At 40.6% G+C, this 17,111-nt stretch overlaps 1 protein-coding gene across 2 annotated transcripts in view; it reads right to left on the minus strand.

The window, feature by feature from the left end:
• Window positions 1-17,111, minus strand: part of arhgap35a (Rho GTPase activating protein 35a) — a 62,811-nt gene that overhangs the window by 12,302 nt on the left and 33,398 nt on the right. For both annotated transcript variants that reach the window (XM_078929918.1, XM_004075657.5), the window contains exons 2-4: window positions 11,927-12,003; window positions 7,455-11,287; window positions 3,281-3,425 (exon numbers count right to left, since the gene is read on the minus strand). In XM_078929918.1, the coding sequence (XP_078786044.1) occupies window positions 3,281-3,425; window positions 7,455-11,180 (3,871 nt within the window). In that variant the 5' untranslated portion in view covers window positions 11,181-11,287; window positions 11,927-12,003. The remainder of the gene's footprint in view (window positions 1-3,280; window positions 3,426-7,454; window positions 11,288-11,926; window positions 12,004-17,111) is intronic.

Here is a 17,111-nt window from a genome sequence, read left to right on the forward strand (position 1 = left end):
AAATGTCTTTAATCTTTTCACTTTCATGACAAAAACCCCACAAGAAACCAATTATGGTAGTATTTAGTAAACATGTTTGGCATAAAACACATAAAAGCTGATTGATAAGTCAGACTATGCCAAAGTCGCACTCAAAGAAAAAAACTTGCAGCATTTTTTGACATCAATATTTTCCTCCTCTCATAGAAAGATAACCACTTGCACCTCCCATCAATTGAAACCTTTATCCTCTCACATTTTGGAGGCAACTGCAGGAGGCAAAGAGAAATCAAAAGGGAGCGAGTGAGGGTGATAGGGAGTGGCAGAAAAAGAAGACAAGAAAGGGAGAGGCAGGGAGGAAATGAGAAAGCTCTCAGTCATGGCATACAACATCGATCTACTCCTTCCACCAATCAATTACCCACAAAAGTGGTCGGCCAGACACTGGGAGAACAGGGATGGGTGGGTGGATAGTGAAAGGGAGTATTGAGGTGGGGAGTGTAAATGATAGGACTGGAGGATGACAAAATCAGCAAGGAAACATGACATCTCGAATGGATTAAGATAAACTGAGGATAGAATAATGTAAATCAAAGAATGAGGACAGATGTGAATAAACTGGAAAATAATGTAGCCAAGAAAGGAAAGAGACATAAACTAACAGGAAAGACAAAAAAAAAAGTGGACTGATAAAAAAGCTAAGCTCGTTAGCTTCTGCACCACACACACATTCAAGCTGTTAATGTAATAAAAAAAAGTCTCAGTTTTAAAAAGCCCTGAAGAAGTTCAAAATGCAGCAGCAAAGTCGAGTGTAGCTGTTTCTGCAGTCAGTGACTGTGTTGCTGCCTGACAACACCAGCTGATCCCACATCAGCTCAGACCCCAGCCTCCTTCTGGGTTCAACAGCCCAGAGGCTGATTTCACAGTTCACCATGGAGACAGCCAGTCGCTGGGTGCTGCCCTTTTCGTCGCTATGGAGGCTCCTACTACCGGCAGATATGTCTGCGCATGCTAACACACATTCATCTCCTCCTCAGCCACGAGTGGTGCGCCCAGCGACTTCCATGGTATGAAAAAACCTGAGCTGACAGGAGATAACAGCAGTCACTTTGGATCGATTTTATACGGCTGCTTTTCTCCAAGCTCACAATGCATGAAAATAACACAAAATGCCACATCCACTCCTATTATTCTCAAAAGCAAAAGGGAAGGAGCTATGAAGCACAAACAAGCAAGACAACAGAGAGAGCATGCTACAAAAGAGGCAACTAGAAAAGCCCACTCAAAACATTTGACGGAGTCGAAATAATCCTGCAAAAATATATGTGATTAGGGTTTACTGTAACATTTACATGGGAATTAAAGCAGCAGTCGCGCTTGCAGGAGATAAGAAAAAAGAATGTAGGTCAAAGCAGCAGATCCAGGGTCAGTCTGTCAGAGCCTATTGCTATCAGGTCAGATCAGTGATAAATTTGTGGCGCTATGGTTTGCGGTGTTAGCGCCGTATGGTAATTTCCTGAGATGGCTATTATGCTCAGAGATCACAACCACCGATATTAGATAACAAAAATCAGACTTATGGCAACAACAATCACAGCTAAGTGGCTAATTGTGCCTCATTTCCCCTTCCAGCCCCATAAATACCCTTTGAGAGTGTGCCGCGTGCGTTGGGGTCGTTTGTGAACGCGTCAGCTACACATATACCATTGTTGCTCAGATGTTTGTGTGAGGTCGTGATTTTAACACATATACAAGCTTCAAAATAAGGCCGGAAAGAGCTAAACACACATGGAAAACAGATGAAACCACACTCTCGGCCCACCTTTTGGGGGGCAGAACACTACCTGGCAGGCCCCTAGGCTACAACACATCCAGACACATGCATGCTCAGCATGCTGGGGAGAGGAAAGAGAGAGAGAGAAAAAAGAGGCAGCACACAACGGGAAAAAGGAGAGACAAAAAAGGAAGATTTAGAAAGGTGACCAAAAGGAAAGTGGAAGAATTAAAAAACGGGTTGGGAAGCAAATTGCAGGAATCAAACATGACAAGGGAAGATGGAGAGAGGAAGACGGGTGGATTAAGAGAAAAACAAGGACACTACTCGAAAGATTGGATAAGCAAGCAATGATAAAACGAGGGAAATCCATTTGTAGGAGCCACTAATACACCCTCATGGGTATGCAGCAGGGTGTGTGCACAATGAACACTAAACCAGACTTTCTGCTTTGTCCAGAAGCAACTGCTTTAACAGTTCCAGTTAACATCTGAACAGGGAGAGGCCAAACCTCATGCCTTGTTATCTGAAGCTTTGCCCCTATGCTCCCACACGCAGGAAGGAGGTGGATGTTTTGTAAGGCCACAGTAATCCACAAATGCAGAGTCTTTAATCGGGACAGAGATTACAGCGGAATGCACTGGCATGTCAGTACGCAACAGCCATGCCGTGGCAAAAAAAAAAAGGCACACATTCAACTTGCGTTATGAAACATAATGAAATTAAATGTTTTGCCATTAGTGTGTACATTAAACCAAAGACATGTTCCTCTAATGGATAGAGGGTATGTAAAATCCTAGCCCAGCCAAGAATAATGAATGTGTGCAACAGACTCTATTAAGGCATTAAAGCTCTCCTCTGGTTTGGTGTGACAGCTGGTGGTATAATGAGAAGCAAGCAGGCAGTCATAGGGCACTGGGGCACCAGAGCAGCCTGGCAGGGGGCCTGGGATCTTGGCAACTGGCTAGCAAGGTTAGAGGAGGCTATCTAAGCACATCTGTGTCCTCACAGAGAAATGGAGTTAGATAATTGAGATACTGACGCATATACTCGATGCACAACATTGTTGTGAGCATACATTCCAGCTAGTCTGTGACAAACAAATCTGTTGTTCCGTTTTGGCGTCATCTCCTGCGAATTTGGAAAAAGGAGGATTTTAAAGCGTTTTTACCACCTGATAAGTGAACAAGACACTAGTTAGACTCGATAAAGATATTAGATCAACTTAGTGCTCCGCACTTTTGTTGGTATAAGATAATAAAGACTGATCACTTTCTCATATTTCAACATGGACATAAAGAACTAATTAGGAATGTAGATGAATTAGGAGCGATAAGAGTAAGCAAGAATCTGACCTAAGTAAAAGATTAAGATAAGAAAAAAAATGCATAGCAAAGGAGATATGTATTCAGTGTAAACAAAAAGTCATTTGCAGCCCACATAGAGACTAACTAAAAAAAAAAAAACTCTTCACTGTGGATTCCATAAACTCTGCACATAAAAAACAAAAACAAAGCCAGCGCTTACCTGTTGTTTCGATGAAGCGGATGCACTTCTCAATAAAGACTGGGATCGGTCTCTCAGGGGTGACCACAGAGGCCAGTGGCATGCCGAAGTAATTGCTCTCAATGGGCTTTGAGATAGAATGCCTAGGTCTAGGTCGTGCTGGTTTCTGAAGGAAAAAGAAATACAAGAGCATTCAGGGATCTAGAATATTATCCAAGACTGCCTTTTCAGATAAATATTCAATTCCAAAAGAATGAAACCATTTTTTAAGAATCTGCTTTTATGTTTCCTGAACAAAAAGACAAACACGCCCTCATGCACACTCATTCAACATTCCTATAAAGTTAAACTGATCAGTGCTCATACGTTCCTGTCTTGAACCCTGTTTTGCGTCTCAGTGAGATCTACATCAGGACTCTCATTGTACTTTGTCTCTTCTTTGTTACCTTTGACATTCTCAGTTGTTTGTGGTCTTCTGTACAGCAGTACAGCATCAAACCCTCCAATCTACTGTTTAACTACCTTCAAGCTCATTTTATTTTCCAGCAAGTAGGCCTCTTTTACACACGAACTGTCTCTGTCTGCCTTTCCAGAAACCTTAAAGCATCAGCAGTAATTGTACTGTGCTTTAATGACATTCAGTGGGAATGATTTGAAGATCCCAGAGGCCTGGATCTCTAGTAAGTCTGTCGACCTCCCCCTGCAGCGCTGCTCTGGCAGACTGGGAGGTAAATCAGGGATGCATGGCTGGATGGACAATGACTGTGGTTGCAGCGCAGGCCTGACAGACAGGGGAGCACCAGAGAGGTGCTCTTTGAGAGGGGGAAGAGAAAAAAAACACCAGCCTGCCCTCTGCTCCAGATAACAGCCACACTGCAATCCTCTAGTCTAGTGCAAAGACTTAACAGCACATACAGGCACAGGCACATCAGCCAAAAAGCCCTTTGTTTTCCATTTGATTTAAACAGTTAAACCTAATATCATTTTGGACTATGCTTTACATACTTTCTTTCACAAGGCCGGTTACTAACTAAATACTCACTTTCATTGGTACAGTGTGTGTGACGTAAAAACATGTCAAGAATGCATTTGTATTACCAGATGTATACAAAAACACAACATAAAGAAAATAGAAACTTTTATAAATGGAGGACAAAAGGATCATCCTGGCAATGACTGGATCACCTGTCTGATTCCAACCACAGTACAGTGGATTTCCTCTGGACCGGTTTTCTCTAATCTCTCCCTTTTGTTTCCCTCAATTTTTTTTACTCCCTACCACTCCTTTCATAGCTGACTAAGGCAGGATATCTTGCCACAGCTAAAACAACAAGCTTGTCTCTACCACTAAAGACACAAAACAAATTCTTATTAAAAGGCATAACAGTGAGCATGTCCACAGACTGGAAGCTGTAGCTCCTGCCAGAGTCCTGCCAAAATCTTTATTTCCGTTGCCTTATTTTTATTTTTTTTTTACAGCTGTGTTTTCACCGTTGCCTCAGCTGCCCCCTCCCTTTTATTTATTGCAAGAGGACACTAGACTGAGTAGGTGACTGAAGAATTTAAAACATTCTTGTTGCTGCCTGAGGAGGCTTCAAACAAAAGCTGCATGAGACGAAGAGGAAATGTTTTCAGGCCCTCATAGATAAAAGGCGACTGGGGCAAAGACTGAATTCAAAATGGGTCCAGTATAAAGCATTTGTATCAAAATAGTTTTTATTTTGTAAAATTTAGAATGACAAACTGTTATCAAGGTGTCTATTGAGAAAATAGTTTGAAAAGATTCCTCCCAGGTGACTAAATAAATATTTACAGGGATTTTTAGGGTTTAGCAAATAACAACTAGTTGATGCAATTCTACCATTTGACTAAAAGTAAAACAATTAAAGTTATATGTATAAGAACTATCAATGGTTTGTTGTTAAGTTAAAGCAGGCCTGCCCAATCCTAGAGATCTACGACCCTGCCTGTTTTCCAGCTCTCCCTGCACTTCATACAGCCGATTACCTGGATCAGATGTGTACAGTCAATCAGAACTTGGAAACAACCGAGTCAGCTAATCAGCAGCTCAGCAGGAAGTTAGGGCTGGAAAACAGGTAGATCTCCAGGAATGGGATTGGGCAGTTCCAAGTCAGAGGCTTTAAGAACACTAAAAGTTGGCTAAGATCCATTCCTCTGTTATCAAATTTCTTGGGAATTTATTTAAAAATATGTCAAATATAGTCACATTTGACAATGCCACGTGATCCTTATTTGATCTAACTTTTATCTAGTCCAGGGTTAGAAGACTGTGGCAGATAAAAGTCAAACCCTTCTGGGACTTGTCTGCTTGCTAAGATAATACTTGAACCAAGCTATCAACTGCATTCGATATTCTATCTGACAAGAAAATTATGTCACCATTTTGTTTTGTAGTCATCCTTTTTCCCCCAAACACCAGACAACATAAAAACAAAGGACAGCAAGGAGACAATATATAAACAATCTTCATGAAGGTACTAGAACCATCACTGACCGTGTGAAAACATTTACCATACACATTAGTTTCTACACTCCTGGCAGCCATGGAAATTATCAGAGACGTGCAAGTGCAATAGATGCAGCTGCATTTCCTGTTTAGCTGGTACTTCTCTACCACACCATGTGTGTGAATGCACAACATACCAGGCTGATAAAGCTAACAGTGAAAGGTCAAGTATCAGCACATCACGGGTGAGACGTGGTGACGGAAAGGAGCAGGACACATGGAAGCAGAAGCTAAGAGAAGGGTGAGATACCTGTATGTAGAGAGAAAACCAAAAACAACCACAAACGAAGAGCACAGGAAAGAGAGGCCCGCAGAGAGCATAAAAAGAATGTGATGGGAATGTAAGAGGCAGAAAGTATGAATCAGCAAGATGAGCAGACAAAACACAAAGGACAGGAGAGAATGAAAGGAAGGAAGCGAAGAAAGCCAAACTGACAAGGACGAATTGGAGGTCCTGGGAACACACTGACAAGCTTTTGCACATACTTCAATGTAGTGCCTCAAAAGTAAACAGAAAACTACTCAGACTTTGCCGAAAGCTGTCACTGCTGTTTATCACTAAAAAACTTCATTTTAGACAATTATACGGTTTAATGTTCATTTTAACCTTTTTTTTGGGGGGGGAGGGGGGGGGGGGGGGGATTTTTTTTCCACGTGTGCAGCATCAAGTGCACTGTGGGTCTGTTACTATTCATTAGAGCCGGATGTTTTCTAGTATTGGGGAATACAGACAGAACCCTGTCCATCTAACAATCTAGCTAGTTGTAAATTTTATGAGAAGATCCTAAACAGTGCAACTTATTTTTTTAGGACTCAGCCTCAAAGAAACTAGAAATATTTAGACAGTAGTAAATAATACAAAATGTAGAATCATGGCTGTACAAATAGATACTTTGTGTCCGAATTCCCACCCTAACCCCTAACTACTAAAAAACTGTCTAGTGCGGCACTATGTAGTGCGCTAAATTTTAAAAGCGATATGACGTCATCGATTTCACGAAGTTAAAATCAAAATAATACAAGAGTTTTGTGATGATTATTTATGAGTCCACCATCTTCTGAATATAAAAATGTTGATGATTTATTAAAAAATTACATTTAAATAAAGTTTTTTGGCAAAAATTGTTCCAATGCATGCATTGTGGTCTATATTCGCAGATCTAGTGAGCATCGATGCACACTGGTCTTTCGCAAAGACTTCTGGGAAATTTCTCGAGCACTTGACTTGGGAATTGTAGATTTGGACAGCACTACAAAATGGTGAACACACTATAGAGTGCACTACGTAGGGGTTAGGGTGGGAATTCGGACATAGCGATAGGTTTTACTTCAACTGCAATAGAACCAAAAATATCATGAAAAAAAAGTGAGCAATTTGCTGAAATCTCACAATACTTGAATTATTAATAATATAAATATTTTTTCTTGCAACTAACTCCTCTCTCAAGTTGCTAAAAACCTCAAAAATCCCACAGGAATAGTATTTTTCATGCTATTATGAAGAGATTTTAACATGTATTGAAAAAATGTATGCTCCTAAGTCAAATGAGAAGGATTTCCCAACTTCAAAATCAAATTTCTTAAAAATAATAATGTGCTTTTAGAAGCTTAACATTGTGTGGATAAATCCTAATAGCACATGCATCCTTTACATGCCCAAACACTAACCTTTGGATTTCGTCGAAGGCTCATGAGAATATTTCTTCTCTTGGGATCTTCACTTTCTTCAACGGAGTTGTCCTTCTGAGCTCCTCCCTCATCAAGGCTAATCTTGGATTGACCTCCCATCTCATCATCACTTCCCATGGAGAAGTTTGCCCTAAAACTGCTGAACCTCCCAAGTCGTTTAGATCTGTCTCTGTATAGCTTTGGCTTTACCCCAATGGCAGGTAAATTTCTCCTACGCTCCAGAGAGCTGGTGTCCACATCACTGTCTGATCCATTGCCCCCAACACTTCCATTTGTGTGGCCTTTGGCATTGCGAACTGTGATGATCTTGCCCTGTGTGTTGTCGTGAGGGACAGAGTAAATATTCTCTTCCTCTGCTGTTCGAGGTTTGTTCACAGCATCCATGGGCTCAGCATAGTCAGAAGGATCATAGCCACCATCACTACTTGGAGCCCCAGAGACAGCTTGGGACATGGTACGTCGGTTGCCTCCTTGCTGATCCACAAAGGGACTGAGATTGACCTTACGGACAGGCCTGGGCTTTACTTGCGGAGGAGCCTTGCTGTTCAGTTTGTTCTCAAAGGTGTTGAGCTCAGAAATAACAGAAAAGGTGTAGTTTGAATCGAGATCGGGCATCTTAAAGCCTCCTAAATGGGAGCTGAGACTGCCATCCTCCCTGAGTGGAAGACAGGGTGGTGATGGATCAATATCATCTTCGGAGTCTATAATGTTAACTGGACTGGGTGAGCTACAGCGAGGGCTGATGCTCTCATTGTTAAATGACTCGGCCGCATTGTCATACATGTGCGTGGCCTCGACAATAGTGCGCTTCTCTATCACTTCTTTAAAGAAGTTTTGGAAAAGGTCTATCTTATGAAGCCCCCCAACTACACCACCATGTCCACATATCACTGTGTTAAACCGGGCATCTATTTCACGTGCAAGCTCCTCTCCTTCACTTACTTGCTCCTTGGCTGATTCAGAGTCTGACAACTCCATTTGACTCTCTGCTACTGCCAACAACTGTACTGGGATGATGTCTTGGACCTCACAGAGAAAAGCACACAATGTCTCCATAGAGGCCTTGCGGCGAGCAGAGTAAACAGCAATGAAGCCATGGACCAGTCCACTTTTGCGAAGGGAGAATGAGGAATGGAATGACAGCAGTGACAGCTCTATGTTCTGCCTCTGGCCTCCTATGTTGAGATTAAGAAAAATAGATGTGCCACTGCTCAAACTGGACATGGGACGACAGTGCTGGGGCAAAAGGAAGGGAGCAAGGAGTTGATCAATATCATATGTGTCTCCACACATCAGGCACATGACAATTCTTGGATCTGTCTCAAGAATTGGCTGGGAATGAGAGTCTCTCAAGATAGATGATGGAGGAGGTAACAGAGGGGAGCTACTCCTAGTGTTTCTCCTTGTTTCTAAGAGAGTCCTCAGCATCTGGCTAATCTGCTTCTCACTGATGTTGCGACCATAGCCCATCCCAGGAGAAGCAGGGTCTAGGTATACACATTGAAGCTTTGCAGCTACCTGTTGCCCTTGTTGTATAAGACTTTGAGCCGTTTCTCCTCCAATGTCTCCTATAGAACCCACCCCCCGCTTGGTAACCAGAAGGAGATGTAGTGGGAGTTGAGATAAGGTGTTTTCTTTTTCCCTTCTACTTATAGTTGACTCTCTGAGCCTCTCTAAACTCTCAACAACATAAGACAGAGATTCCTTTGAATTGTACAAACAAAGGCAGCCATGAGGTGTGAAGGTGGGAACGCTGAAGGAATTGACTGGCAAGCGCACATTGCCTTCTATAGGCCGAAAGACTAACTCATACTTAATGCCATCTATGATGTATCGGTCATCACTGTTGCACAGAGTCCTTATTTCATTTGCCATTTCCCTGGCCAGCCCATCTTTTCCTAGAAGGACAAGATTGATCCGCTCTGTCCTTCCCCCATCCAGTCTTGCACTATCTGATGATGGGTAGCGAGTTGGGAATCTGGAGGCCAATATCTGCTCTATCTTACTGTCCACACAATGAGGACTGTTCGGGCAGGTATCTTTTGTCGGATGATACACAAAGTGGATGTGCTTTAGTACCAAGGCATCCCTTTCTGCTTGAAGCTTCTGGAGGGCTTTAAATCTCTGCTCATCACACAACCGAGACTGAATGGCTTCCATTTTTTCTTTACTTGGTTTTGCATCCACTTCTAACTCATAAAAGAGCTCAGAGTATTCAAGGAGCAACTCCTGAAAGTCTTCTTTGGCCCTATCTATGATTTCCTTCTGGTGTTTGTTGTAGATATCCAAGTATTCATTTTCACTAAGCCACTGGTAGAACTCTTCATTCATGATGAAACTTCGAGCCTCTTCCCATGGCTTCCCTGGTGTAATGAAAGGAGAGATACTTAGCTTTTCCTTAAACTCCCATCTCATCTCAGCTCGTTTGCGCTCATTTCTTAGTTGTTCCAGGTGCGTCTCATAGATAACTTGAGCTGCTGGAGTCTCCAAGAGGTCCTGAGGAATTCTATTATCATCCATGTTATCGATGTGTGCGGTGATCTCCCATGGTGTATCATCTAGCACTACAAACCACTGAGAGAAGTTTCTTTTTGTTTCTAGAACTTTCTGAACTCCAGACCAACTCAAGTGGTCAATCTCATCCAACTCCGGCAATAATGCAGACAGGGCTTGTGGTAGAGTACTAAGGTAGTGCTTTCTTCGCATCTCTATGTGCTCTTGTTTCAGTCTATGCACATGCTGTTGGAACAGCTTCTTGGCTTTAGGTGTTCCCTCAAGAAAAACGTAGTCCTTGTAATCCGTAGCTGTTTGCATTCGGCTGCTGACAGAAGGCCAAGTCTCATTGTGGCTCCTTACATGTCGGTTGACAAGCAACTCATAGCGATCTTTGGCTGTGGCAATCTGCTGACTTTGCTGCTTCAGCGCCTCAAAGTAAGGGATAATCTTGGGTTTTCCTTTACTCTTGTCTATTAGCTGAATCAGTGTGAGAAAAGCTAAATCAACATTGACATTAGAGCGTGCTGATGTTTCTACCACCTGTAGGTTCTTCTTTGTGAGGGCAAAAGTGTGGGCATCTTTAATATAGCGTTCAACTCCTTCATCACATTTGGTGAGAACCATAACCACAGGTTTCTTAGTTTTGGCAAGCTGATTATATAGATTGCCAACAAACTTCATTTGATCCTCAAAGCTTCGGTTCATACCTCTACTAACATCCACACAAAGTAAGAAACCATCCACCATAAGCTTGCCTTCAGGCATCTGTTTTTGTTCAAAGTCCTGCTCCAGCCCTAGCTGATCGGTGCAGAAATACATCAGTTTTTCAGCTGAAGCCAGCTTATTAGAAGCTGCTCTTTTGATGTACGGCTGGAGGGCTGTGCTACGGTGTGGCTGGAATGTCTGGTCATCGATGAACTCTGTCTGCTCCACCACATTCATGCGGCATTCTAGCCCCTCCTCCAATGTTCTGCTTGGTTCTCCCCAAAACAAAAAGTGGTCATTGTTCACCACACGGCCACCAAAGTCACTGGTGCTTAAAACAGAAGTGTGGTCCAGGTAGAAGTCATCTGCACTCGGCCGTACAAAACGGTTACACAGGCAGGACTTCCCAACACCACATTGGCCTTTTTCTTTCTCCGTGCCAGACAGCCCAACCACAACCAAGTTGTAGATAGGTGCCCGAGCATCTTGTTTTTTGGCCATCATCGTCGTTGATGAAGACTCATCCTGACATGCTGGTGCTTTACTTTATGGAGAGGGAAAAAATTCCAAGAGGTTTCCATGCAAGGGCAGCTCACTGGGCGGGTCTGGCCCTGCATAATAGATAAAAAGAGAAAGAATTGAAATTAGCAAATGTGAGTTTATAGAAGCAAAATCCTTGAGGTATATGTGTTTCATGAAAACTCAAATCAGCTTTCAAAAAGCGCAAATGTTAACCAGTACTATTAAGGACTTCAGAAAGAGTCAAGATGACACTGCAGTGATAGCAATGGTGTCTTCCGAGTTCATTCCTATGATTGTTGATATTTTGTGCGTTTTGGCTGATTAGCTGACATTTAAAGTATAGTCAACTCATTTGCAAAGTAAAATAAAAGTAGTGCAAGAGATTCATAATTGTAGGAAAAATACAGAAGTGTACGATTGAGGAAAAAAGCATATTAAGATACTAAGCCCTTGGTAACCTAAAATGAGATACAGACACACACACGCACGGTCGCAAAAAGTGTTCCAGAACTAAAGTTACTAATTGGCCAACTAGGGAAAATCATTTGCATTTTCTAAGTTCACATAGGCTGTCAGCTGACTATCATATCTCAATCTCAGCCATGTTTTTCTGCTTTCTTGCCCAGCACATCAAAGTTGGCTAATGTTCCATCGCTAACAGCTTAAATATTTTACCAAAATAGACAGTATAAATCAAGGCAGTACAAGCAACACAAAGGCATACATACCAAACAAACAAGAAGTCTTAGCTGACAGCCAGCCTTTTTTGACGACACAATTTGCAGGACATCAAAATCTTCCAAATCTGTAAAACAGAAAACATAATTAGAGTTTGTGACCGACTCCCCAAAAGCCCTGTGTGCAAGCCAAAAAAGAGTTTCAGTCTATAGAATTAGCTAAATACATGCATCTGTTGGCTTTTCATGTTCTTTTTTTGCATTATGAGAGTATTGATATACTTGCTTCTAAGGTCATGTTATTATTAGAAAATATTTGCACTATAGTATTGACCAAATAAAAACCATACAGGGGGGCAATTTATTATCTAAATATTTACCGGTATATCATCTAAACATGACTAAAAAAGCTACAAAGAAACAGCTTTATGTATGTTGCTATGGTCCCAGAACAACTGAAAATGCATTCAGCCAATGAATCATAACTTAATATGTGCTGAACAAACGATCTAAATGACAAATTTGATGTAGCTTGGTAAACTCGACAGCAAGCAGAAGAGTATATTTGGATAGCCCTCCAATGTACAGGGTTTTTTTTAAGGACTAACTTATCACACAAGGATTATATTGGCAAAAACCTCTTCAAGTTCTGTGCTCTTAGAAACACTACTGACATTATCACTTTTGAACTCACTTAAACATTTCTGTGAGCATTGTTCTCTATCTAAAGGGCATGTCATTACAAGAAGCAAACAAACTTAAGGTTTTATTCGTGAAAGTATTTCCCTCTGTCATAAGCAATGTGGGGATTTAAGACAAAGGCAACAAGCTATGAAGACAAAGAGAAAGCTGCAGATATAGAACAAAATGCACACTAAAACTAAGTGACCACAATCATTTGATTTTTTTTCATTAAAATGCAACAGCCCTTGCTAGTCTGGTCTGTTTAGCTCTGTGCTACAGCTTCCCTGCAGGATAGTTATGCAAACCGCCTCCCAGTCCACCCTGGGGCCTGGTCCTGGTGTGCACGTGTGTCTGGATACCATTGCCATTAAGCTTTGGCCTGCAAAGGACTAAGGAAGAGAAAAGTTGAGGCTTTTAATCTGCCTTTGACCTTGAAACTAAACTAAATAAAATAAAACATAGAGCACGTGGAGGTCTAGAAGGTAGTGAGAGTCAAAGGGTAGAAAACTGAAGAATGGGGCACAATTTACTTTGATGATAATCGTAGACCAACTTTAGAAGGGCAGGACATTGTCAGGTCACTTTTGGATGGATTAAAGTTTAGTGTCTAACCAGTTTAAGCACTATGGTCTTGTGCAATCACTAAAAGGACTGTAAATAATTTTCCCCGTGTGCACATCTCAGTTTTACTTCTGATTTGACTTCCTCTCTTCCATAAGTATGAAGCAAACGTTTTGTTTACACTTTTAAAAAGACTATTTAGATCGGGCTTAACAGTCACTATCTAGGTCACAGCCCATCACAAGGGCAAAAGAAACCAGGCAAGATAGGGAATATCTGTGGGGGTGGGGGGTAGGTGGGTTGAGTGAGGTCTAGAGCCAGATCTTTGGCAACAGTTTGAGAAGTTCATCATCACACATGTTGCAAAAGGGCAGCAGGGGAGAGGCTGTTTTTAAAGCCCCTTAGTGCAGAACATGTCGCCTTAGCAGGGTAGCTGCATTCTTGCAATACAAGGAAAAACAAGCATTTGCAAGATAGCATTACCTTAAACCAAGGAGTCTATGTCAGCCATATTCAAATAAATGTATTAAAGGGGAAAGTCTGGCTTTTTAGAAAGGCATTAAGTTGCATAGAATTATAAAAGTCTAAAAAAAAAAGAACAGTAACAAGAAGAAGGGTAATAAAACAGTCACAAAGCACTTCACTAAAAGGAATGATAGGGACAAAATGTCTTCCCCTCTATTCTTTGAGGTAAAAAAATATCCAAGTGCAATACTTTAGGTTTAAAACTGTTGTATAGATAGGTTCAGATTTGCATATGTGATGTGGAGTTGTATGTCCACTCTGATTTCCATTTGTTTTTTAAAACTTAAAATTTACCATCATCATGCAGAATTCCCATGAAATTACAACTCTCTTTCAACACACTCCAATCTACAATCCTTTCTGAGACTTGCACTCCAGTATTTTTAAAGTTCTTGGATAAAGAGTTGAGTTTTAAGGTGCTAATGACACATGGAGACAGAATAATTTTATGCTTTTGTATGTTGTCACAGACAGAATAAGAAAAATGGGGCTGCAAAATTCCAAAATATGAAAATCCAAGTGGTGCAGAGCAAATTTGGTACACAAACTGTGAAGCATCTACAGAAAAAATGATGATGCAGCCACCTGTCTTTTGCATACATGGCAGAGAATATTAAAACTCTGCAGATTAGCCATGTTTTCAGCATCCTCTTACTAGCAAACTCACAAGTAAGGATACTGTATTGTATGATCCAGCGATGACATTTCCATATGAAATAAAAGCAGCTGCTCTTTCGAATGTAGTCAAATGTATTAAAAAACATTGATACAATAAAATAGTATATTTAAACAATAGTATATTTTCTTAATTCTACTGGTTTTCAGTTTACATTATGTTTTAGTAAACTAGGAATAATTCCTTCTTAAAACATGTTGTACGAATCCTTCAACTGGCAGGATTACACACAGATCATAGCTTGACGTTCAGTTTCCTCATTTGGGGCCTGTAGATATAAAGTAACATCTACTAGGACGGCAACAAGTGAAAAAAAAAAAAAACAACGGAGAGTGATGAAAAACAATGCTGGACATCAGGAGGAAAAAAGCCAGAGTGTGACAAAAGCATAAACCTAAAAGCTCCAAGATACCCCCATATACTACAGAGAAAGCTGACATCACAATCTTATCTGACAGACTATAATGTAAAATCAAGTCCTTGCTGGAAGTCTAAACAAAGGTCACATGTTAGTCATTTCAAGTTTTCAATCTTTTCCATAAAAACCTAATCGTGCTTATACAGAGAGGTTTCATAGATTAGAAAAAGGAACTCCAAAGGTCATCAGCTTCCAAAATGAAAGCAAACAACATTATAGGTGACAGAGCAGTGTCTTAGCATGTACAGCTTAGCAGACTGAATTTGAAGTCATTTTTTGTTTCAGTTTGTGAAGAATCACTGTATAATGACTAAGGGTGTGATGCTATTCGTCAGTAAAATGTGCATGTTAAATGTGGAGACACTTCCTTCTGTATTTTCCTCTTCAACAGACGATGCAGTGTAAACAACAACTGTTACTTTACATGCCTGGCCAAAGAGACAGACAAGCATGGGTTATCCTCTGGCACAAAAGCTCATCTGTGGACCTTCACTCTCTTTGCTTCTTAATTCCCACTGCCAGGGATGAACTGAATTGCTCATCATGCCCTTTAATTCCACTGGCTCTTGTGTAATTCAGAGAGCACTTTTTTTTTGCTGTCCAAGTGTCTGCATGTCTGCTGTGTTGCATCAGTCAGTTTTACCTCTGTGTCGGCTGCTGCATGGATTGTTGAGTTTTTTTCATTCGAATGGTTTTAAAGTTGATCAGAATTGCCAAAATAGTCACAAAAACAAACTTTTTTCCCCCCACAGATATTTTTTAAATGGAAACTAATTTATCAAGTGAACAAAGTGCAGATTTCCTTTTCCAAATTCTTTGTAGGACAACTGCATTTTAAATTAGCTTTTTTTTTTTTTACATCTAATACACTTGAATATTTCAAAATGGAAAAATAGATGACAAAATCAAATCAGAATTCTAATGCCAAAACAGGAATACTTTGGAATGAATAATAAATTATTTTCATTGATGTTAAACACCACAGTTTAAGTAGTACAAGTCACATTACAACATGTTTAAGTAAACATTTAGTTAAGCTTTTAATATGTACATAGTTTAGCTGTGAAGATAAAATATTTTACAAAAGTATCTTTTGATGCCACTCTGATCTGATATAAATACTATTGGCATTAATAAATTGGGGAATTTTACAAGGAAAATCTTCACAATTACCAACCTTGAGCTAAAATCCCACAAATGTTAGCTGGTTTAATTAAAATACATTGGACTCCTGCTGTAATAATTTGTGTAAACACTCAAGACATCCAGTACAGGTATTATCTGCCTTCCAGCCAAACTAGAATGCTAGCACAAACAAAGAGCTAAATAACAGATAGGTGCATGCAAATTCAGCCTACAGTCCTACAAGTGGTTTAGGGGCAGGTTTGGAGAAGACTATAAGTTAGAGCTTAATAAATATGCCAATATTTTGTTGAGGGAGAATGGCTGATCTGTCTTTAGCATCACATCATAATCTTCCACCAGCATGAGGCCTTCCTTAGCTGCTGGGGCAGTTGGTTTGAAACTGGCGGGTGTGCAAGTGCGGTTCATTTCAGCCAGACATCCTCTATTAACCCTTGTGCTATCTTAGACACTTTAACATTGGGAGAGGGATCATCTAGACCCCTACTAGACAGTGCGCTGAACCTTTTTTCTTCAACGATTTGTGATCTTCACTGGTGTCCATGGATTACATGAACTCTTTCCCCCTTTATCCACCTTTGTCATGGTAGGGAGAACACGTCAATGTAAGAGTGGGGTCATCTAAGATAGCACAAGGGCTATCATGCTAAATTGGCTGTATCTTAGATATTTGCCAACATATGTAATACTGATGTCTATAGCTTGTTGCCCTGGTAAAAATAAAAACTGGTTTGGGTGCATCATTTGTTTTAAAAAATTCAATCAGGCCATGTAAAAGTCTTTATCCATGAAAGAAAAATAAATATTACTTAGGCTTGTGTAACTTCTTCCAAAGAAGAGCAGATGGTGAACACAACTTTCTTTTTTTCAGTCCCTGAATAACCTCTTAGCAAGCTCTGCACCCTGACGTTCAAGAGGAAAGTATTCTTATCCTAAGAGAATATCTGATAATAGAAATCATTTATTTAACATTTCAAGGATTTATTTGGCTAAATAATCAACTCTGACCAAAACCCATTTAAAACTACAATTCGGCTGGCATTATAAATTAAATTTGTAGCATCAATCACAGAAAGTGAGTGCCAAGCTAAAGTCAGGACACAGTGTTAATTGGAAAAGGTTGTTGCTTGCTGCCACATGACTTGCATCTCTTTCTCCTCCACTAAATCTGTGTAGCATAAAGTCCCTGCAAACCTGCAAATGACTGTTGCTGGAAGATTCCCTTTTAA

The sequence above is a fragment of the Oryzias latipes genome, chromosome 13, assembly GCF_053564925.1.
Source record: "Oryzias latipes strain Hd-rR chromosome 13, Olatipes_Hd-rR_3.1".
NCBI lineage: Eukaryota > Metazoa > Chordata > Actinopteri > Beloniformes > Adrianichthyidae > Oryzias > Oryzias latipes.